At 53.9% G+C, this 23829-nt stretch overlaps 1 protein-coding gene across 1 annotated transcript in view; it reads left to right on the forward strand.

Moving 5' to 3' along the window:
- The window catches only part of RIMS4 (regulating synaptic membrane exocytosis 4), a 63506-nt gene extending 42453 nt beyond the window's left edge, over nucleotides 1-21053 (forward strand). Inside the window, exons 3-6 of the mRNA XM_077168057.1 lie at nucleotides 13494-13606; nucleotides 13952-14053; nucleotides 16178-16317; nucleotides 19253-21053. Coding sequence (XP_077024172.1) covers nucleotides 13494-13606; nucleotides 13952-14053; nucleotides 16178-16317; nucleotides 19253-19471 — 574 coding nt within the window. The 3' untranslated portion in view covers nucleotides 19472-21053. The remainder of the gene's footprint in view (nucleotides 1-13493; nucleotides 13607-13951; nucleotides 14054-16177; nucleotides 16318-19252) is intronic.
- Nucleotides 21054-23829: the final 2776 nt, after the last annotated feature.

Consider the following 23829-nt stretch of genomic DNA (forward strand, 5'->3'; position numbering starts at 1 on the left):
GGCTGCACGTCAGAATTACTGCGGAACTTGCTAAAAAATGCAGATTGCAGGGCCCTGTGTCCGAGCAGCTAAGTCTGAATCTGAGAGGGGCGCTCAAGAGCTCTGTTTTTAGAAAGCTCCCTGGGTGAAGGATTCATCTAGACTGGGGGTTCTCGTCTTTGGAGTGATTATCAACCTCTGAGAGTTTTGGGAAAGCCGTGGGCCTTCTTTTCCCCCGCAAAGCACTCATACACTCTCACATGCCCGTTTTCACACACACAGTTGCACAAACACACTCTTCTTGTGTAACTGTAGGGAGTTCCGGATTCCCCTAAAACATTGTGTGGGTCCCTGGCAAAGGAAACCTGGGTCCAAAGTAACTCCCTCACTGTCCCCATGACCGGGGCACTCAGGGAGCCTGCCCCAGCCTTCTGTCCTGATAATAAGCCTTGAGCACAGGCCTCCCGACTCCCAGCTGAGCTGGCTCCACCCGCCCCGCCTCCTTGCTTCCAAGACTGGGGCTTGGAAGAGTCAAGCGATGTCCTGTCCGGCACCGTGGGCCCTGGCCACGTGCGGCTACTTAAATATATTAATTATAATAATAAAATTAAAAACCCCGTTTCCCATTTGCTCTAGCCACATTTCATGTGCTTGGCAGTGAAGTGTGGCTAGTGACTGTCCTATCAGGCAGCACAGAAAATAGAATTATTTCCATCCCAACCCGTCTCTTGGACAGTGCTGGCTAAGGGGCTTGACCAAGGGCAGACTCCCAGCTCCGCCCCACCTTTCCCTCTTCCCCCATTTCTGCCCTTCCTCTCAGCCAGGGCTTCTGCTGGCCAAAAGCCTCCCCCCCGCCCGAGCTGCCGAAACTGCGCGTCTCTGGCCCCCGTGAGTGGCCTTGGCAGATGCAGCAGTTCCACCCCCTCCTGCAGAGGGCGAGGAGAGGAGGCAGGCGGAAGGGAGGACGGGAGAGGGTGTTTCCTTTAGCCAGAGAAACCCGGCAAAGGCAGCCAAGCCTGGAGGAGGTTATTCCTGGCATCTAGGGGGCAGCAGGTCCCTGCGGATGGGTGTGGGTCCCAGGGTGCAGTTCCAGGGAAGAATCCTGACCTGGGACTCCGGAAGTTTGGATCCTAGTCCTGACTCTGCCGCTGAGCCCTCTAAGCTTCCGGAGAGGCTGGTCAGCACCTTGTCTGCTGGCCTTACAGGCAGGTTGAGCCAGATTATAGAAAGAGCTGTGTGGGAGTCAAACACGTACTCCCATTTTACAGAAGAGGAGATGAAGGCTCAGAGGTCACGTGACTGGTCCAAGTCTTCCACCTAGGGGAGCGTCGTAGGAGGATGTGGTGGGGAGAAATTGGATGCCGCCCACACAAGGCAAGTGCTTGGAAGATGGATCTTGTTCTTTCCCTTTTGCTATAAAGACCTTTAAGATACTGGAGAGGCTCTAATTACACTACAGAGAGGTTCAGATAACCCTAGTTGTGCCTCATTTCTGCTTCTTAGAAGCTGTGTTACTTTGGGGAAGTTACTGCACCTCTCTGAGACCAGTTTCTTCATTTATAGAAAAGGGATCATAATAGTACAAACCACCAATAGGGTTGTGAGGATTAAATGAGTTAATATATGTAAAAGCACTCAGAACAGTGTCTAGCCCATAGCTAGACTATTATGTAGCACTCTAATTATTAGCTATTATTATTATTGTTTGTTGTTGATTAAGTCTCTGTTGGTTGGGTTTTTGGCTCCTGGCAGCCATTTGCATCTCAATGGATTCAGAGAGCCACCCAAATACTATCATATCTGCAAAGTACTCAGAGTGAGCCCTGAATAAGTGTTGTCTGTGATGAGTGTTATTAAAAGGCTTGGGAGTGGGTGTTTTGAGCACAATTGCGGAAGGATCAGGTGGGTTGGAGGGTGCCGGATCCAGCACAGGGGGCGTGTTTTGCTCCCTGGAGAGGGGCTGAGATGTGGTGGAGTCCAGCCGGGTGCCCCCCGCCCAGCAACTGGGAGGGGAAGGGAAGGGAAGGAGAAGGAACAGGTGGAGGTGGGGGTCAGCCTCCTCCTTGTTCTGGAGGTATTTTGGGAAATGGGTGGACCCAGATGCCAGGCTCTGAAACAGGAAGGGGTGTGGCTGTCTCCCCCCTCTCCCCCTCCTGGGCTTCTGCCAGCCCAGCTGAGGCGTCCAGGGAGCCAGCTCAGGCATCCCTGGCGAGGCGGCAGCCCGCGACACCACTGGGTCTGTCTGACCGCCGGATGGATTGCTGGGCATGCCTTCCTGCAAGTGGGCCCAGGGGTGCCCCCACGCGGATTTCCATCTCGGCAGGTGTTGACTGAGCCCCCTTACTGTGCCAGGCAGCTGGGCTGGGCGCCTCGGAGACCCTGCCCTTTTTGAGCTTCCACTCGAGTGCATTGACTAAGCAGCTGGCAGTGTGGCAAGAGCTGAAAAGGACAGGTCTAGGCAAGGTGGAGGATGCTGTGTGGGGGGGGTCTCAACCAGGAACCAGGGGTGGGGAGGGGTTGCGTATGGGTTGGGTTGCTCTGTCAGCGAGCCTGCCCTGGCCTCCAGGTTACACATTGTAGCCGACAGTGGCTCGGGTCCTTGTGTTCTGAATGCGCTCCCCAGACCCGCAGCGCCAGCCTCCTCCAAGCTGGTTAGAAATGCAGGCTTTCAGGCCCCACCTCAGACTCACCGAATCAGAGTCTGCGTTTTAACAGGCTCACCAGGTGGCTTATGTCCACTATAGGGGGGAGAAGCCCTGGCTTCATGGTAGTTATGACCATAGCTGACAGAGGACGCTTTCTGTGGGCAGGCACTGAGCTAAGTGCTTTCACGTACATTGATTCATTTAATTCTCTCAGCAACCTGATGATGGTGCAACTGTTAGTATCCCCATTTTACAGACAAGGAAGTAGACAGAGCAATTAAGCAACATACCCAAGGTTATAGAGTGAGTTGGTGGCCCTGCTGAGATTCAGATGCAGGCATTTAAAGTCTGCCCTTAACCATCCCACTCTGAGCTTTCTCTTTTTTAATGGTTGCATTCATCCAGCCCTCTGGAAGTAGGCATTTTCAGGGTTGGTTTGGTGGCTTGATGGTGCGTTCTCTTTCCATTCTGCAGGCCAATCATGGTTTATCCCCTGAGGTTGAGGAAGGGCTTTCTCTCCCTGAGCCTGTTTCTGCCTGGTCAGAAACCAGTGTTCTGTACACTAAGGATGGAAGGAAAACAGCTGTGAGTTTGGCAGCTGGCCACGGCCACCCACCCCCAGCAGAGTGGGATTCGTGACAGGGCAGGGGAGCAGGAATTCAAGCCCCCTGAGAAGTGGCCACGAGAACAGTACCTCCCCAGACCCCCCACCCCCACCCCATCCCAAGATACTTCCTGGTTTCCTGGTTCCCCTAGAACCAGACTGAGTGCACATAGTTCCCTTGGGAGGGGATTCCAGAAAGCTACGCAGAGGAGCAGGTGAATGAGCCGGGGCAGGGAGGCATCCAATAAAAGGAACTGTAAGAAGCCAGCTACCGCTGTGGCCCCCTGCAGCTTAGTGCTGTTGGGAAACTCTGAGCAGTGTGGTGCACACGCCCAAAAGTTACCCCCATGAGGAAAGGAGCCAGGGCGTTTATGCGCCAGCTCTTGTCAGTCACTGGTTGATGGTTACTGCTGGCTAACTGTCCTGTCCTTCCTGTGGCAAAGAGAATTTCTTGGGGGCCAGAGTAAGCTAGGCAAAGGATTGCAGGTGCTGGCAGATAGAGGTCAGTGAGCACTGACCTAGCAAGGTCGAGGGGTGGGAGGGGGCTGTCTGACCACACAGCCCCGTCATCTCCCAGCTGCCCAGATCAGAACCTGGGGGTTCTCCTGGGTGACTCCCCCTTTCTCATACTCCTTATCCAATCCGTAACTGGGCTTCATCCGACTTACTCTTAATGAAACCCATCCAGTTCTCTCATTGACCACCCTCCTGGCCAGTGTCAGCATCACTCTTGACTGGACACCTGCAGGCCTTTGTGGTCTGAACTCCATAGTCTGCTGCTCAGCGTGTGCTGCCTCTGGCTTCTGCCAGCCTCTCCCAGGCCCCAACCACGTGCCTCTACTCCGCCATCCTGAACCTCTCATGCTCTCCTCTTATGTTCACTTCCAGGTCTTTGCATATATTACCTCCTTGACCTGGTAATCCCAATCATTCCCTGACTCCCTCTTCACCCCCTGTTCTCATTTGCTGGCTGCCGGAATGCAATATACCAGAAACGGAATGGCTTTTAAAGAAGGGAATTTAATAAATTGCTAGTTTACAGTTTTAAGCCTGAGAAAATGTCCCAATTAAAAACAAGTCTATAGAAATATCCAATCTAAGGCATCCGGGGAAAGATACTTTGGTTCAAGAAGGCCGATGACGTTCAGTGCTTCTCTCTCAGCTGGAAGGGCACATGGCGAACATGGCAGCATCTGCTGGCTTTCTTGTGGCTCTCCAAACGGGACTCTCTCCAAAATGTTTCCTCTTTTAAAGGATTCCAGTAAGCAACTCCACCTTCAATGGGTGGAGACAGACCTCTATGGAAATCATCTAATCAAAAGTTACTACCCCACAATTGGGTGGGTCACATCTTTATGGGGATCATCAAAATGCTCCCACCCAGCAATATTGAATGAGGATTAGGGGATATGGCTTTTCTGGGGTCCACCACAGATTCAAACCAGCACACCCCCTGATTCATTCCTCCTTCAGATCTCGGCTGAGTACTGGCACATAAACTTTATCTCATGTGCCAACGCCGGTTAGTTGAAAGTGGCTCCCCGGTGTCCTGTGTTGAGGACTCTGGAGCCAAGTCGAGTCTTGGCAGGAACATTGAGGTTGGTTAGCAGTGTCTGCCCTGGGTGTGGGAAGGGGGGCGGAGTGGCCTGGCACCACCAGTCCTCCAGGAACCAGTTCCTCTGGGAAGCCCAGGTCAGCAGCTTCCCCCCACCGCTGTGTTTCCCCCACCTCAGCACGCTCCGCTCTCGATCACAGTTGTCGCGTGTGTGTGTCCCACTAACAGTGAGTTCAGGCCTGTCCAGCATGGGCTTGGCCCACCGTCGGGCACTGCAGGTTTTGATGAACCACTGGCAGGTGTGTAAAAACAGAGGGCACGTATGCATTCTCCCCCTTCCCGCCTGCACAGTCTCTTCAGCATGCAGAACCCAGCACCTCAGCATATTCTCTGCAACCCCAAAAGTCTCGAGACAGGTTCCCAGTGCCCCTCTTGTCCTTACTTTTGCCCCTTGTGGACCCGAGCTGTCTGTGTCATCGGCACCCAGCTCTCTGGGTGTCTGGGTCACTGTGCCCACAGCCCTGGCAAGCAGAGTGTGGCCTGATGCACCCCAGGCTCAGGGCTGCCCCCCTGCCAAGGCTGCTCTCTCATCACCAAGGAGGGCCCAGATGGCCAGGTGGGGGTCAGTGCCCCTTCACCACCTCTGCTCGTAGCAGTCATGCCTAATGGGTAGAGCCAGGATCGGGTGGCTGTGGGCTAGGAGGGATTTGTTTTGTTTCGTTTTATTAGCACTAGTATTTGTTGAGCATCTGTTCTAAGAAGTTCATCTCAGGAGTTCTCCAAATGGGGAAGTTGAATTTTCCCCCTTTCTCACCATTCCCCCCAGGGGACTTTGCAAATACTTTTTTATTCACTGTTCAAATCACTCTGGGATTTATCGGGGCATCGCTGTGGACAAACCTACAAAATCTCATTCCCTATTCAAGGTTCCATGTACTTATGGTGTTCAATTAACCTGTTCATATAAGTTATATTAGGAAATGGACTAGTCAAAATATAAATTTTGTACCAAAGAAAGATTTTTTGCTTTGGTCTCACATATAAGTTAAAGTTTTAAAATATGAATTACCATCTATTTTCAACACCCTGCAATATTGACATTCCTTTGTTCTTCCTCATGCAAAAACATGCTTTAAACTGTATATTTAGTCACTATCATTGCACACTGTAGGCATTCCTAGATTCTTCCATCTCAGTAAGAAGTTTGTCTCATTAAATACCTTCAGAAGCACTGAAGGTTATCCTAATGTTATTTTTTCCGGTTCTGCTCAAAAGAAAGCCAAGGCCCTGAGAGGTGAAGGCTGCGTCTCCATAACTCGTGAGTGGTGGAATCAGGGCTCACGTCCAGGCCCATGGCAGGGCAGTGCATCCCCACGCTGGGCTCAGGACAAGCCCACCAGGTAGTGAGGCCCGTCAGCCCTGGAGCCAGGCCCTGGGGTCACAGTCAGCGCTGCCACCTTACTGGCAGGGTCATCTTGGCTGGTTCCGTGGACATCTTTGTGCCTCCATTTCCCACTCTGTAAATGGTTTTAATAAGGTACCCAACTCGCGGAGTTACCAGGTGGATTAAATGAGGTACTTAGTACTCTCAGTGCCTGGCTTATGATTTTTTAATGCAATTTTTTTGAGATATATTATATATCCACATACCGTATAATCATCCAGGCTGTACAATCGGTGGTTCATAGTATCATCATATTGCTTACATTCATCTTAATCAATTTGTGAACATTTGCATTACTCCCCACCCCCCAAAAAAAGAAAGTAAAAATAAAAGTGAAAAAGAACACCCACAGCATCCCATACCTTTCCTCCCTTACCGTTTATTTTATTTCCTGTCCTTTTTTTTTTCATTACTCGTCTATCCATACACTGGACAAAGGAAGCATCGGTTACAAGGTTTTCACAATCACATGGTCACATCATAAGAGCTCTGTAGTTATTCAGTCATCTTCAAGGATCAAGGCTATTGGATTACAGTTCAACAGTTGCAGGTATTTCCCTTTGGCAACTCCAATACACCAAAAACTGAAAGGGGATATCTGTATACTGCATGAGTTACCCCCAGAATGATCTCTCGGCTCTGTTTGAAACCTCTCAGCCACTGATACTATATTTTGTTTCATTTCTCTTCCCCCTTTCGGTCAAGAGTGCTTTCTCACTCCCACAATGCCAGGGCCAGGCTCATCCCCTGGAGTCATGTCCCACATTGTCAGGGAGATTTACACCCCTGGGAGTCATGTCCCATGTAGGGAGGAGGGCAGTGAGTTCACCTGCTGAGTTGGCTTAGAGAGAGAGGCCACATCTGAGCAACAAAAGAGGTTCTCTGGGGGTGACTCTTAGACATAATTGTAAGTAGGCTTAACTTCTCCTTTGCAGGAATAAGTTTCATAAGGGCAGGACCCAAGATTAAAGGCCTATCCCATCAAATTAGCAGTCCCCAGTGTTTGTGAAAATATCAGGTCTTCCCCAGGTGGGGAAGTTTAATATTTTCATCTTTTTCCCCAGTCCCTCAAGGGGAGTTTACAAATACTTTTTAATTTTCTGCCCAGATTACCCTGGTATGTATCAGAGCATTCCACCAACCTGTACAAACCAACGAGATCTCTTTCCCTATTCAAGGTTTCATCTAATTATGGTGTTCGAACAGGCTGATCATGCAAGTTAGATTAGATAGTGTGCTACAGGAAATATAAATTTTGCCCCAAATAAACATTTTTTCCTTTGGTCTCACACCACGGAAGTTGAAGTTTTAAGGTACTTAGTCTGCTTTGCCTTAGTCCTACCCAAATCAGCTTCCTTCATATCTCTACTTGAAGTCTGATCACTTTTCAGTGTTTTTAACAGTTGCTGTATGGGGTAATGCTGACTTTCATAGCTGCATTCATGATAAGTTTTTGGTAAATAAGAAAGAAGTGACATCCTTGGTGTCAGGCCCAGGAGCCACACTCTCCTGGAGCAGAGCAGGATTGGAACAGTCTCCAAGCACAGGAGAAAGCAATGACCAGGGTTGCTTGGCGCGCTGTATCCTGGCATACGGTCAACTCTGCTACAGGGCTTGTTTTGAAAATGCACAGTTGTGCCAGCACGATTGAAATATTAGGGAACAGTTTGAGCACGCACGGATTTCACATTTGCTCCTGGGCGCTTTCATCCACGGGGAACGCCAGGTGGAGCACAAGCCTGCTCCCAGCCAACCTCCAAGCCAGCAGGAGTGCACGGAATGCACACACCTCAGGTCCTCCGTGCAAGGAGCTTCACCCACCCGTACCCAGCTGTCCTCCCGTCTCAGCACATCTCAGGTCTTTCAAAGTGTAGTTGCATATTTGTTGTAGTGTTTATGTGTTGTTTTTTTTTAAATGTGTCACTGACAGTGTTTCAGAGCCTTGTGCTCCTGACCATTTACCCCACAAGCTCTGTGATTTTTATTGTGGTAGTTTGCAGGGAACAGTGATTTTTAAGAATGCATGTTTTTTTTTGTTTTTGTTATAGAAGAACTGACTGTGTCACAGGCTCAGCAAATCGTTGGGGAGGTGGAGAGGTGGCTGGACGTGAGTGGGAGGTGGTAGATGGATGGATGGGCAGAGAACACATAAAGCGCTAAAGCCTTTCAGAGCTACATGACCCACATCGCCATGAGGGCTGGGCAAGCTTTTAACTTCTGGTGCAGTTGAGAAAGGTGATCCATCAGGAAAACAAAGTGGAGTTAAACCCCCAAATAACCCAATTACTTCTTTAACCGTCTAGAACATGGAAAATCCAGGGGCCCAACCACGCTCAAAGGTTAATTAAAGATAAATGGGTTTCAGCTCTACAAACAAAACTGACAGGATCTGAAACGCAGGAAATCTCATTTTACCATTAACCCAAAATAAAAGGCAAGCCGAGTACGTGTTCTAATCCTGTTTCAGGCCTTGGCCTCCACCTGGATGGCACATGGCCTCGGGGGGAGCGGCGGCAGACCCTCGCATGGCCTGGACTTAGTCTCAGACTTTCAAATGCTGTGCTTCCTAACAGGTCTGGAATCAGAAATGCCATGAAAACACTGAGAGGAGGGAGAGGAGGCTCTCCAGGGCTGGGCAGCAGGGACCGGGAGGCCGTAGTATTCCATTCCTCTATTCGTTCAGCAGATACTTGCATGCTAAGTTCTGGGCTAGGCACCTTGGCTGCATTTTCTCGCTGACCTTCTCCCCAACAACTCAGCAAGGTGATTAACATTTATTCCCATTTTGTGTATGAGGAAACACAGCTCAGAGAGACTAAAAAACTTGCCCCAGTTGCATAGCAGTAGAATCCAGGGTCAGTATTTTACCAAAGTCCAGTTGGAGCTACCATAGTGTCTCCTTTCCCCAGCCTGGGACCAGCTGAAGGGTGCGCAGTAGCAAACACTTACGGAGTGCCTATTGCATACGAGGTTTTGCATACTGCTAAACCCCGAATCTAAGCGGTAGCCTGTGTGTGCACTTGATAATTAAGCAAGCCCATTCTAACCCCTTCCTAATGGATCCTGTGAGCCCAGAGATTTTTGGAAACATTTAAAAACTGGAACAACGCAAGCACTGGGCAGTTAAACAGATGATCCCTGTCTGGGAGGTAGATGTGATCGCCAGTTTGCAGATAAGGAAATTGCTCCAAGTGCAGAGACACTGGTAACTTGCCTGAGGCCATGCCACAGGCAGTTGGCCAGCAAAGAGTAGGTCCAGGTCTGACTTGGTGTCCTTTGCTTTTTTCCTGTTCCAGGGATGACCCCAAGCTGGGGGGGTCTGACGCAGTTGGACCTCTGACCAGCAGAGATCTGCATCTGCTTTATTCTTGCTCCTTGCAGTCCCTGCGCTGGAGGATGTGCTAACCCATTCAGGGTTTCTGGGGCGTCATCCTGGTTCCTTGGCAGCCAGCGAGGCACCCTGGGATGGGAAATCAGGCAGCCGCCCAGATATTATAAACAATTACCGCTAATTACCAGGCCTGCCAGTTCCCTATTGTCTGCTCACAATCCCACCGGGAACTGAGGAACAGACAATGAGGATGTTGGAGGAAACTTTCAATTTCAGGCTTGCTCGTGCCTGGGAGGCTGGGCCATGCGGTGCCTTGCGCCCCACCCTGCACCACCGTTCCTCGGCTTTGGAAGCCCAGGCCCTCCCTCCCAGTGGTGCCGGCCCCCCCAGATGGCAGGAGGCTGGTGTGGTGACAGGAGCCCGGCGGTGGTGAGGAATTGCTGAGAGGGAGTCGGGACCTTAGCCTCTATGCTAATTAAGGGTCTTTGCATTTGCAAGAATACTGGGTACACATTTCAATCCCCAGATATGTAACTTAATTTTTTTCCATACTTTTTCTAGAATGGTGTTGCATAATTAAAATAAGCAAGAAGCCCTGACTGGTGGGGTTCAAATACTACTCTGCCACTGTCTTGGTTTAGGTTTCTCCAAGAGTAGGCTCTGACCCAGGATTCAAGTGGACATGGATATCTGGAAGGTGATCCCAGGAAACACCAGTCTAGGGGTGGGGGATGACACAGGGAAGGGAGCAAGTTAAGGGTGTGTTATCTGGCCTGTTACCACTGTGGGTGACTGGACCTCATTCCTGCTGGGGAGCTCTGGGGGGCTGTTGGAAACACCGAGGTTTTCTACTGAGGACAGCTAGGTGGCCGTTGGTTGGGGGCTGCTTCTGGGTGCACGAGGCTGAACGTGCTTCAGTGCCAGGAAATAGGTCCTCAGACAAGACCAAGCGCAGGCGTTAGAGTCCCCAGCCTCAGTGTGCAGAGGTAGGGGCGGGGCTGCTCACATCCTACTACCTGTGTGACTTGGCAAGTTCCTTAAGCTCCCCAGCTAAGCTGTAAAATGAGACCGCGGGGTTGTTGGAAGGCTAAAATGGATGAATATGTGTGGCGCGCTTGGGCTACGGTAAGCACTGTTTGTTCAGTGTCACTAATCTCTAGATCAGGTTCCCCGTTTTCCTCTGGACGCTGGAAACTGAGTCTTAACTCAGTTCAGGATTTTCCCAAGAGTCACACTCTGTTGGAAAGTATCCGTGAGAACTGCTTTGACTAGTACTGGGGGTACCGTCGTCATAAAGAGCAGGGCTTGCTTTATAGGAGGAAGAGACTGTTGAAATCTTAACTGATCCAAGCTCGCTCTAAGGAGGGTGGAAGCCAGAGTCTCTCTTTCCCCAAGCACCAGCTCCGTGAAGTCCAGACTTCTCATCCTACCCATCATGAGTGAGCCCCAGCCTCGATTCCTCATTCCTCCTGCTTCCGTCCCCTCCTCCCTTCACCTGCTCACTCCCACCACCAGGCACCTGCTTGTGCTGCCCCCTCCCCCATAAGTATGCCTCCTTCCTCTGCCCTTGTCTGCTGGACCCTGTGTGTCCTTTGCCCCACAATTCACATTTTCCCTTCTGGCCTATTCCGGGCTCCTGTAGCCATCAGTGACCTCTCTTCTGGCCGCCCCTGGGATTCCTACAACTGCAGTGGGTTGGTAGGGGAACACTCTACATTTTATCATATTGCCTTCTCTACTTGTTTCTTGGGGAGCAAAAAAAAAAAAATCTCCCCTTGAAAAGAGCAGTGCAAGGATAGCTCTGTGGTAGAATTCTCGCCTGCCATGCGGAAAACCTGGGTTCGATTCCCGGAGCCTGCCCATGCCCCTCCCCCCCAAAACAAACAAACAAACAAAAAACAGAAAAACTCTCCTTGTTTCTTGGGAGCAACATGTTTGTCCAGCAAACTGATACATTCTCTCTGCTTAGGCTCTTCTCTTGTCTCTCCCAGGAGATTGCTTGCAATTGTATATATACGGGTGCATACAAGCTTTTGGGTGACTTGACCTGGTATAGCAGCAAACTGTCATCATAGAGACCTCCGATGGGTCTCTTTCCTACTCTGGGCCCCAGGTTTTCTAATCTGGAAAATAGGGAGCGCTCGGTCAGGGGACATCCTCTTGTAACTGTCTGTTGAATAAATGGGTGAATCCTTTGCTGACTATGAGAGTTTGTGAATTAGCAGTTAGGTTCTGTGACAGTCAGGAAGATTTGGTTCAGGCACCAGTAGGCACTTCTAGACCAGGAAGGGCTGGGGGCCAAGGAGAGAGGACCATTATTGAGTTACAGCTGGAATATCAGAGCAGTTAGGGAGCAGAAAGTGGCTCCCAGGCAGAGGTAGGACCAGAAACCCTGCTTCCCTCGGAGGCTCCTCCTACTCCTTCAAGGTTGAGCTCTCAGCAGGTTCCCCACTGGGGAGTGGGTGGAGGGGAGGATGGGGCCCCACCTCAGGGCAGCGAGTAAAGCAAGGCTGTGCCCTCTCCAGCTCAGAGGGCTCCCTGGCTGCTTCTGAGACGCCTGGCACACAGCAGCATCTGTTCAAAGTTAGCTGTTAACGCTTGGAACATGCAGAGGTGAAAAGACACATGCAATTGGCATTTGAAGTGTCCTGTTCAAATACTGGCTCTGCCCTTGTGACCTCTGTGGCTTTAGGCAAGTCACCCGTCTCTCTGAACCTCAGCTTCCTGGACTGAATATGGTGATAAGGATAAAAAACTGCTTTCCTGGGGGTGTGGTGGAAATCAGGTGAGAAAATGGATTGCAGGTGCTTTGCTCTTCCCCCCAATAGGAGGAGTACATCAGGCATGGTACCAAGTGCCTCATCTAATTTAATACACACAGAACACCCAGGAGCTGGAAATATCATTATCCCCATTTTAGAGATGGGAAAGGAAGGCTTGGAGAGGTGAAGGGAAGGAAAAAAAAACAAAAAAACAAACTAAACTAAACTAAAAGTGGCTTAAGCAAAATAATAATAATAGTTGTTGATTTATGAACTGAAGAAAAAGATGAAGTCATTTGCTTCAGGTGGAGCTTGATCCAGGTGCTCACCCAGTGCTATCACAATTTGGTCTCTATTTGGAGCTTCCAGAAACTCCAGCCCTCTATGTCAGGTTTTTTTAAGTCTACTGGGAAAAGAGAGGTTCTCACTCACCACTGTTCAAACAACGCTTCCAGGCCAGATTCTCTTTGGCTAAACTGGCTGCTCACCCACCTCTGAGCCAGCCAAGGGGAAGGCTGGCTCCAGTTGGTCAGGCTGCTGTCTGCCCAGCCTCTGGAGCTGGGTCTGTCCACTCCAGAGACCGGGGAAGGGGCTCCCCATGGTAGTCTGAGGTCCTGTTACTAAAGGAAGGGAAGTGGATGTTGGGCAGCCAAGTAGTCACAACACATGCACGCCTCTGAGTCCAAACTTGCATCTCAAACTTTTTCACATGCAGACAAATCATGTAGGCGTCATGCTAAAATACAGGTTCTGGTGCAGCAGCTGGGAGGTGGTGAGATTCTGTGTTCCCAGGTGATGCTGATAGGTGGGTCTCTGGACCAGGCTTTGAGTCCGAGCACAAAGTCACATGAGCCAGGCACTTGACAGCCATCACCTCACCGATTTTTACAGCTGTCCACCACGCCCATTTCGTGGAGGTGGAACCTAAGACCTAGCAAGGAGAGATAGGAGAGTGGTGCAGACGCAAAGCTAAGCCCTGGAATTTTGGAGGAGGAACTGAGGTTTTCGGTAGTTACAAAACCCAGAAGGAGGGAGAGAGAACATTGCTCCATGATAGATGTGGACAGAATCAGCGTGGGGTGTGGGACGTCATGGAGCTGACCACTTGAGTCATGAGAATTCTTGATCTGGCCCCTGGAAATTTTTGTTTTATCTTTACTTTTCTTCTTGCAGCCTAAACTACGGGGGAGTTTGCCTGGCATCAGACGCCCAGTTCAGTGACTTTCTGGGCAGCATGGGGCCAGCGCAGTTTGTGGGCCGCCAGACTCTGGCTACCACGCCAATGGGTGAGTGCCCCAAAGCCTGTTTCAGGGGGACAGGGGCCCACCAGAAGCCCTGCCTGCAGTGCCTCTCCCTCCCACCCAGGTGGAAGCAGCCTGAATCCACAGGCCTGTTCCCGGCCACAGGGTGACAGGGCTCCCCCCCCTGCCCTGGCTACATCCTCTGAGTGCCCGTCCTGGGGCCGCGTCCACACTTAGGCAGGGCCTGCGCACCTGGTGTGTCGGTTGGTTCTGATCTTGTTTTGGGTGCGATCAGGGAAAGGCGGGTTCTTCCCTGAGCAGAGAGGAGGACTAGTTTGAGATCAAGCTTCTTAGCCATTGCCCAATCTCATCTCTTGGGGCTTCTTTCAGGGGACGTGGAGATTGGCTTGCAGGAGCGAAATGGACAGCTCGAAGTGGACATCATCCAGGCGCGGGGACTGACGGCCAAGCCCGGCTCCAAGTCACTGCCAGGTATGGGAGCCACCCTCCCCTCCGGGAGGCGGGATGGCGGTTGGGGCAGGGTATCCAGAGGGGTGTTTGAGGTCTGGAAGAGAGGAAATTGGGCCCTTCCATGAGCGTCCCCTCCGCCCCAACCCTAGTAACTTACATGGAACATGTCATTTAGCATTTGCCCTGGGACCCAGGTGAGATCTGTTGACCTCGTTGGTCTTCCCCATTGGATTGAGGTCCTGGCAGGCAGGACCGTCTTTCCTGCTTATCGTTAATCCCCAGTGTCTAGTCGGGGGCTCAGCAGACATGTTGAATGAGGGCATCAGCAGATGCATGAATGTGTGAGCCGGGAAGGGGCTAGCAGAGGACGTGAGTGAGTGCAGGAGTGAGCAGGGGGCAGGGGGCAGGATCGCCAGAGGAGATGGAGTAGGCCTCACCTGGCCCTGGCTACACCCCCCCACCTGGCTGCTCACCCCCACCTGGCTGCTCACCCCCACCTGGCTGCACACCCCCACCTGGCTGCTCACCCCCACCTGCTCACTCCCACCTGGCTGCTCACTCCCACCTGGCTGCACACCCCCACCTGGCTGCTCACCCCCACCTGGCTGCACACCCCCACCTGGCTGCTCGCCCCCACCTGGCTGCACCCCCCACCTGGCTGCTTGCCCCCACCTGGCTGCTCGCCCCCACCTGGCTGCTCATCCCCACCTGGCTGCTCACTCCCACCTGGCTGCACACCCCCACCTGGCTGCTCACCCCCACCTGGCTGCACCCCCCACCTGGCTGCTCACCCCCACCTGGCTGCACACCCCCACCTGGCTGCTCACCCCCACCTGGCTGCTCACCCCCACCTGGCTGCACACCCCCACCTGGCTGCTCACCCCCACCTGCTCACTCCCACCTGGCTGCTCACTCCCACCTGGCTGCACACCCCCACCTGGCTGCTCACCCCCACCTGGCTGCACACCTCCACCTGGCTGCTCGCCCCCACCTGGCTGCACCCCCCACCTGGCTGCTCGCCCCCACCTGGCTGCTCACCCCCACCTGGCTGCTCACTCCCACCTGGCTGCACACCCCCACCTGGCTGCTCACCCCCACCTGGCTGCACCCCCCACCTGGCTGCTCACCCCCACCTGGCTGCACACCCCCACCTGGCTGCTCACCCCCACCTGGCTGCACACCCCCACCTGGCTGCTCACCCCCACCTGGCTGCACACCCCCACCTGGCTGCTCACCCCCACCTGGCTGCACACCCCCACCTGGCTGCTCACCCCCACTTGGCTGCTCACCCCCACCTGGCTGCTCACCCCCACCTGGCTGCACCCCCCCACCTGGCTGCACCCCCCCACCTGGCTGCTCGCCCCCACCTGGCTGCTCGCCCCCACCTGGGTGCTCGCCCCCACCTGGCTGCACGCCCCACCTGGCTGCTCACCCCCACCTGGCTGCACACCCCCACCTGGCTGCTCACCCCCACCTGGCTGCACACCCCCACCTGGCTGCTCACCCCCACCTGGCTGCTCACCCCCACCTGGCTGCACACCCCCACCTGGCTGCTCACCCCCACCTGGCTGCTCACTCCCACCTGGCTGCACCCCCCACCTGGCTGCTCGCCCCCACCTGGCTGCTCGCCCCCACCTGGCTGCACACCCCCACCTGGCTGCTCACCCCCACCTGGCTGCTCACCCCCACCTGGCTGCTCACCCCCACCTGCTCGCCCCCACCTGGCTGCTCACTCCCACCTGGCTGCTCACTCCCACCTGGCTGCACACCCCCACCTGGCTGCTCGCTCCCCCCTGGCTGCACACCCCCACCTGGCTGCTCACCCCCACCTGGCTGCACCCCCCACCTGGCTGCTCCCCCCCACCTGGCTGCACGCCCCCACCTGGCTGCACCCCCCACCTGGCTGCTCCCCCCCACCTGGCTGCACGCCCCCACCTGGCTGCTCACCTCCATCTGGCTGCTCACCCCCACCTGGCTGCACACCCCCACCTGGCTGCTCACCCCCACCTGGCTGCACCCCCCACCTGGCTGCTCACCCCCACCCTGGGTCCTCAGCAGTGAGCAGGTGGCCTTTCCCTGCGGTGCCCTTTGCCCGCCATCTGGGGGGCCCAAGCCAGGGCTGAGCGCACTGGCCTGTGCCCGCAGCGGCCTACATTAAGGCCTACCTGCTGGAGAACGGCGTCTGCGTCGCCAAGAAGAAGACCAAAGTCGCGCGCAAATCGCTGGACCCGCTGTACAACCAGGTGCTGCTGTTTCCTGAGAGCCCCCAGGGCAAAGTCCTGCAGGTGAGGGGCACCAGGAGGGGAGGGGGGCTCCAGGTGGGGAGCAGAGGAGGGGCAGGTGTCTGGGGGGTCTCCCCTGGCGGAGGTAGAGTGCTGGGGTTGAGCTGAGCTTCTCCGCTTGCAGAGAGGCTTTGACCAGTCCTTCACCTGTGAAGTGAGGGTGGGAACGGTCCTGGCCCGGGCGTGTGGCCGTGATAGTGAAATGCATGCTTCGCCTAAGAAAAGTCTGTAGTAAATGTTCCAGAAATGCTGCCACCATCAGCACCATTATTGTTATTGTTAATTATTATTATTTATTAACAAACTCTGGAGGCCAGAACTTGGCCTTGGAAAACAGTGATGGCAGACTTGGGGGGCTCTTGAGGCCCCCAGAGAGGTGTTTGGCTCCCAGGACATAAGGAGGGTCCTAGGGATCACTCCAGCCTGGAGCTGGAAATGCCACCTGCCATGGTATGGGCAGGGGGCCCGGCTGGAGGGCCTGCAGAGGCCAGATACCCACGCCACCCGGGGCTGCCACCTGGCCACCTAGTGTCTTGTACCTCAAATTCTTGCTTCTAACTCAGGCAGGTAAAGCAAATGAGGGCAGGGCCAGGGTATTAGAAGGAGCTGAGCTGGTGAGGCTCATGCCAACTGGAGTTGAGAGCTATTAGAGAGCTGTGAAATCAATTTAATACAGGCCTCAACAAGCACTTAAAAAACAGCACCTAAATGGAATAAAGAAGAAAACATTTATCATGTGTGGCAAGGTAAGCATTACTTGATGAGGCATTTGCTTCAGTTATATATTCAACATGTGTGCTGGTTGATGCAAAAGTCTTTTCTTACTGGATATTACTGTCAAAATGACTTTTTTTTAATTAATTAAAAAAATTTTTTTAAATACCAAAAAACACCAAACAAACGCAATCATTCTTAACTTTTGATCATTCCATTCCACGTATATAATCAATAATTCACAATATCATCACATAGTTGCATATTCATCATCATGATCATTTCTTGGAACATTTGCATCTATTCAGAAAAAGAAATAAAAAGGAAACAGAAAAAAATTCATATATACCATACCCCTTACCCCTCCCTTTCATTGATCACTAGCATTTCAAACTAAATTTATTTTAACATTTGTTCCCCCTATTATTTATTTTTATTCCATGTTTTACTCGTCTGTTGATAAGGTAGATAAAAAGAGCATCAGACACAAGGTTTTCACAATCACACAGTCACATTGTGAAAGCTGTATCATTATACAATCATCTTCAAGAAACATGGCTACTGGAACACAGCTCTACATTTTCAGGCAGTTCCCTCCAGCCTCTCCATCCCATCTTGACTAACAAGATGATATCTACTTAATGTGTAAGAATAACCTCCAGGATAACCTCTCCACTCTGGAATCTCTCAGCCATTGACACTTTGTCTCCTTTCACTCTTCCCCCTTTTGGTGGAGAAGGTTTTCTCAATCCCTTGATGCTGAGTCTCAGCCCATTCTAGGATTTCTGTCCCACGCTGCCAGGAAGATCCACACCTCTAGTAGTTGTGTCCCATGTAGACAGGTGGTGAGTCTGCTTGCTGTGTTGGCTGGAGAGAGAGGCCACATCTGAGCAACAAAAGAGGCTCTCTTGGGAGTGATTATTAGGCCTAATTTTAAGTAGGCTTGTCAAAATGACTTTTAAAATCCCTAGTGTAGCAGCATTCAAGTACAGTTTAAAACATATTCATCGTAAGAACCATATGGGCTGCCCATGGCCCCTGGGCAATGATGTATGCATTCTGGCCTGAGTATCTTTGGGGAAGCCTTGGTGCATGCCCCCAGGTGGGATATGGAGGGTGTGGAGAAAGAGAAATCCAAGGTAGCTTCCTTGCATGACGCTCTGATGCATGTTAGAGCAGGACTGACCTCCACGCATGAGGTCCAGTATACCAGTGAAAACCAACCCACTGTGTCCTCAAAGTGGGGCTGACTAAGGATCAGCCGCCTGTGGGGCACCGAGGAATGGTCACCTGGGTGCCTTGGACCAGTGATTCAACTTCTTTGAGCCTCAGTTTACACATCTGCAAAAGGAGATAATATTTCCAACTGTACAGAATGGTCTAGCCTCAGAACAGTTCCTGGCACATGGTAAACAACAGCGTTGGCTCGTGTTGATTCTGTCTCCCATGAACACTTGAGGAGCAGATTAGGGCTGACAAGGAGCTTTGACATCCCTTAGGTCCTTTGAGGCTCATGTGGAAGTACGTTGAGTGGGGAAGAGTTCATTTTCACACCTAAGGACACTGAGTCTCAGTGGGGATAAATGACTGACCCAGAGCCACACAACCAGTGAGTGGCAGAGCTGGAATTTGCATGCACGTACATTTGACCCCAGAGACTATGCTTTGAGCCCCCAGGTTCTGCTGAGTGAGTCCACCCCGCCTCTGAGGGCGAGGGAATTGGAACAGCAGGTGAGGCTACTGCTGCCAGAGGTGCTGCCTACCTGGACATCAAGGAAGGGGTGTTAAACACAAAAGGGGAAGGCACTACAGAAAAGGGTCTGCTGGAGAAAGGGAAGCCAGCACGATGCACTGTACCAGATACTTTTTAAAACTTTGTCCTATGTAAGGGATTTCTGAGAGTCTGAAAGCAGAGGGCTCATGAGGCAAGCAGTTGGGACTTAGGTTTTAGAGTCAGTCCTCGAGCTCTGGCTTCAAAGATGGATCACGGTGGAGGATCGAATGGAGAGGGCAAGACTGGAGGCAGTGAACCCAGTTATCCAGGCAAGCAGTAATGGTGGCACTGGAGACAGGAAAAGAGGGACAGACTTGAGCAGTTTTAAGGAGACCGAGCTCCATCCACAGGACTAGATGACCTGGGTGTGGGGGTGGCCCCAGGTCCTGGTTTGGGGCCTGTGGGTGGTACTGGCAGGATTCAGGATGCCGCGTGTCTCTTGCCTTGCAGGTGATCGTGTGGGGGAACTACGGGCGGATGGAGCGGAAGCAGTTCATGGGTGTGGCCCGGGTGCTGCTGGAGGAGCTGGACTTGACCACCCTGGCCGTGGGCTGGTACAAGCTCTTCCCCACCTCCTCCATGGTGGACCCAGCCGCAGGCCCCCTGCTCCGGCAGGCATCCCAGTTGTCCCTGGAGAGCACCGTGGGGCCCTGCGGTGAGCGATCTTAGTGCCAGGGATGGGGAGGGGCTCCCCAAGACGGCCTGGAGACCACCCAGCTCTGATCTGGGACCCCAGGCCCAGGAGCACACTGGACAGCAGAGGATGGGGTTCTCCCCCACAGCGAGGAAGCAGAAAGGGGAGACCTGCCCCCCACGGGCCCCTCCACCCCCCTTCTTTGCCTCCTACCCCCTGAGACCTTCCCTCTCCCAATGGGATTGGCTGCGCTTTTGACTTGGCCGGTTCTTGACCTGGTGGATGTGGCTGAAATCTGGAGAAAGGAAAGACTGAGATGGCAGAGCGAATCACTCTCCTGTCCCAGACACTGTCCCCCCCCCACCCCGTTCTCCTCCTCCTTGGAAGTTTGCTGCCTGGAGCCAAGTCCAGAACCCAGCCGGCCATCTCCATGGTGCCAATTACCAGCAAGTGTCTTTCCTGTGGCACTGGGTTCAGGCAGCTACTCCTGCTCCAGAGCCAAGGGGCAGCTGTGCAAGGATCCGGAGCCCGTGCCCGGGGGTCCCGAGCCCCCCACTGGAAGAGGAGCTCAGGCCTCCCTCCGCCTGCCTGTGGAAGGAGATTTGCCGGAGCCTGTCTGAGTCCATCTGTCCACCCCTCCTGTCTGCCCCTCTGCCGGCGGCTGTGGGAATCGGAGTCCAGCAGGGACAAGAGGAAAGGAGGAGGTGTGGGGGGCTGCCGCAGTGGCTGGAGACCCCCAGGGCGCCTTGCTCTGTGGGGCGACAGTCCGGACTGCTGATGGATTGGAAAGAACTTTCTCATCTGTTCGGGCGGAGGGACTGTGAGGTCCTGGTTTTCCAGAACCCCGCGTCTAAATTGCTTATCATCTCTGTATTTGGGGATGTTGGGTTGCAGGGGAGGCTGAGGGAAGCTGGAGTTGGGACTGGTGGTGCCAAGATGAGGGTTTCCCAAATAGGAGACTCCTTGTTGGATGAGGCAAAGGTCATCTTGTCTACTTCTCTGCCTCCTCAGGTCAGGGGGTCTGGGAGGGGTAGAGCTCTCCTATTTTAGTCTTTTTAAACAAACCATCCTGTACTAAGGGCAGAACCCACTGCCCTGGCCTCAGTTACCTTGGCTCAAGGAAAGATGGTAGTAGGAGGGGAAGAGAGGAATTAAGTTCAAGAATTAGGGGTTCCTTCTCTAGCAGGCTTGGGCCACTCGCTGCCTTCCTGGCCCGTCCCTTCCTGGGGCTGCAGGAGCCCTCCCGCATGCTGGGGAGGGTGCAGGCTGGCCCCTCTTTACAGAAGCACATTCCTGCCACCCGCCCTGGGGGCACCCAGTGGCCCACCCCCCACCCCCCCCTTTACTCTCTGTAGGGCGTAGTCCAGGCTGGCTGGGTAGTTAGCGTTTCCAGCCCTCTGGCCTTTCTTAGCTCATTTGTAGTCATTCAGAGTCCCAGGTCGGTTGGGGGTGGAGAAGAGACAAGAGACATTCCAGGAGACCCCGTCTCCTCGCTGGGCTGCTCCCAGATGGGGGCAACTTTCTCCTGGGTGGCCAGCTCCTCTGCCCACCCCCTTCCCCTGTTCCCTGTAGGGTTGTAGCTGAGGCTGCCCATTATACTCAAATGTTCTGATTTATTATCCTTGGTACTGATTTTATTTATGACACATTGCTGGGGGCTGCTGGGCCCCAGAGTGGGGGAGGGCCGTGGTCTCCATGAGAGGGGGCAGGTGTCCACCTGCTCCTGGTCCCATGCCAGGATGTTGACCTGCTCCTGCCACCTGGAAGTCCTCTCTGCCCCTCAGCCGGGCTGAGCCCTGGGCACCCTGTAGAGGTCTGGTTGCTTTGTCTCGCCACCGTGAGGGAAGGGGAGACAGAGGTGCCCCGTGGACGCAGAGCTTCAGAGCTGCCAAGATGTGGTGGGGCCTTGATCTGGGCAGAGGATAAATTGGGGGGCACAGGGAGGCTGGGCCTTGCGGTGTGCCCTTCCAGGGTGAGGCCTGAAGACCAGTTAGGGAGGGTCCCGTCCTGGGCACCTGCTGGAGATACCCAGGGGCAGCAGGGCTGGGTGGACTCACATCTGAGGCCCAAACTGGGCCCCCCTCCCTTTTTTTTTTTTTTTTTTTAACCCGTGTGATTTCTCTGCTGCTCATTTATTACTCACCATTTGGAATATTTTGAGCCAGGAGAGCACCTGTTCTCTCCAAACTTCCCTGCTCTGGTTGTTCAGGGGTAGCTTTTCAAAGATGGGCAAAGCCTGGCTGTCCCAGCCAGAGGGAGGCGGCTTGGGGCGGGCGTGGCCCCTCTGCCTGAGCCCTCCCTCCGCGGGCGGCCCTTAGAGAGTGAATGCGCGCCAAAGCAATAACACCACCCTGGGGGCGCTCGGCCAGGGTCCCCCAATGGTTTTCTTGTGTGTTCTGTGCCATCTCGGCTCACCTCCTGGAGGGGTGGGGTGGGGGCCAGAACCCTGTTTCTTTGTATCCTCGTTGTGAGCACCGTCCCCCCTTTGAAGGGGCTCTGACCGCTTGGCGTGGGAACCACCGTCTGTCCTCACCAGGAACGGGGCTTTGGGAGGGGGGTGACTTTTCATTGTTAGTTCTGGGGAATCTTCAGACCCTGTGTGTCTCTGCTGCTGTCTGATCCTTTGCCAGCAGCTCAAATTCCACCACGAGAAGGAGGAGCAGAGAGGGTGGCCTCTGAGGGCCTTGGGGGTGGGCTGGAGTCTCTAGGGGGTGATTCTTTCTAAGTTTCTGCCCGGAGGCTGCAGGCACGGGTGCCATGGGAGGGTGGCGATTCTGTTTCCTTCTCCAGAGTCCCCTTCACATATTGAAGGGAAAGGGCCTTCAGGGCCATTTTACAGACTAGGAAGGAGCTGCCCTGGGTCACCTGTGGCTCGCTGGCGCCCCCTCAGCCTGGGTCTCCCCCTCCCAGCACTGGTGGAGCTGGAGCTGGGCAGGTGAGGGACTGCTGCTCCTCACGGGCACTTCCACTTCCTTTCTTTAGAGCCTCCCCAAAAGATAGGGAGGGCAAATAGCAGCGCCTGAGAAGTTAGGGAGCCAAGGCTCAGACAGGAAGTGACTGCTCAGCTCCTTGGCGAGGGAGGCAGGCAGGCAGGCAGCGCTGGGGCCCCTGGCGGGGAGGCTGGTCTTGGGAGCATCTCCCGTGCTGAGCCTCTGGCCCTGGCGCCCTGGGCCACGCAGCCCTGCCTGGTTCCTCTGTGAGCCAGCAACCCGCGTGCTAGGCCTGGGCTTGGAGGAGAACAGCTCGCCAGGGGTGCGGCCTGCTGAGTGAGGGGGCCGGGAGCTGGGTCTCAAGGCCTTGCTGCCAGGGTGGATGCTGGGTGCACCCCCTCTCGAGGAGTGCACACCAGAACCCTCAGGCGTAATAACACCTGGCCTTCCTATAGAGCTTTTCAAACTTTGTGTTTTCAAAATGCTTTTACCTGGAGTGCGCCCTCTGACCCTCACAAGGTGGGGCTGTATGCTGCCACCCCACTTTGGAGAGGAGGAAGCTGAGGTCCTGGGGCGGGGGGAGGTGCCTGCCCGGGCCCTGCCGTGAGTGGGTGGCTGAGCTAGGAAGGTCCTCATTTCTCCTTCATCCCATTTCAGAGCTCTTTTTCTAGCACACCAAGGGGTCAAGTGACTAGCTTAGGGGGTCGTCATGCACTTTGCAAGCTGGTTCCCCATCTGGTCCCTTAAACCTGGGAGCTCTGGGGTGCAGCTCAGTGTTCAGAGCAGCCTTGGGTCCCACTCCCTTTGGAGGCACAGCTGTTGCGTCAGGCAAGGTCACCTGCATTTATTTATTGAGCAGCAGTGCTGTGCCAGGCCCAGGGGACTGAGCCCCCACTCCCAGAATCCCCGAGGTGACTCGTGAGTCCGTGGGGAGGGCCCCTTGTCTGTAGAACAGCACCTCCGAGGTGATGGAAAGCCTCCACGCCCATGAGTTCATCTGGCTCACACGCCCCGTGAGCTAGGCCAAAGGTGTCCATTTTACGAACAGCTTCTGTGAGGGCAGAGTAGAGACTCAAACCAGGGCCTCAGGCATTGCACCTGGAGGCCTTGCACTCTGCCCACCTCCAGAGGGGGCGGCGGGAGGGCAGGCCCCGGGTTCGAGGGCAGCAGGGGGAGCTCTCCCCATCCATCCATCTTTTCTGCATTCCCTCTTTGGGAGCAGGAGCTGCCCAGACATTCGGGAGGGTTTCCAGGGCCCTGCATTGGAATGGATCACGTTGCATTGTGTTCATGACCATGTAGCTCATGTTGAAAATTAAAGTTTTTGGCTTTTCCAACGTGCTTTGCTCTTGCTTTGTGTTGAGACAGTTCTACCTGGGAGGCTGCTGGTGTTTTAAGGAGTGGAGTGCTGGGCGATGCCAGGATGCCCCCAGGCAGCCCTGCTGGAGGTACACGGGAGGGAG

This window comes from Tamandua tetradactyla, chromosome 1 (assembly GCF_023851605.1).
Source record: "Tamandua tetradactyla isolate mTamTet1 chromosome 1, mTamTet1.pri, whole genome shotgun sequence".
Taxonomy (NCBI): domain Eukaryota; kingdom Metazoa; phylum Chordata; class Mammalia; order Pilosa; family Myrmecophagidae; genus Tamandua; species Tamandua tetradactyla.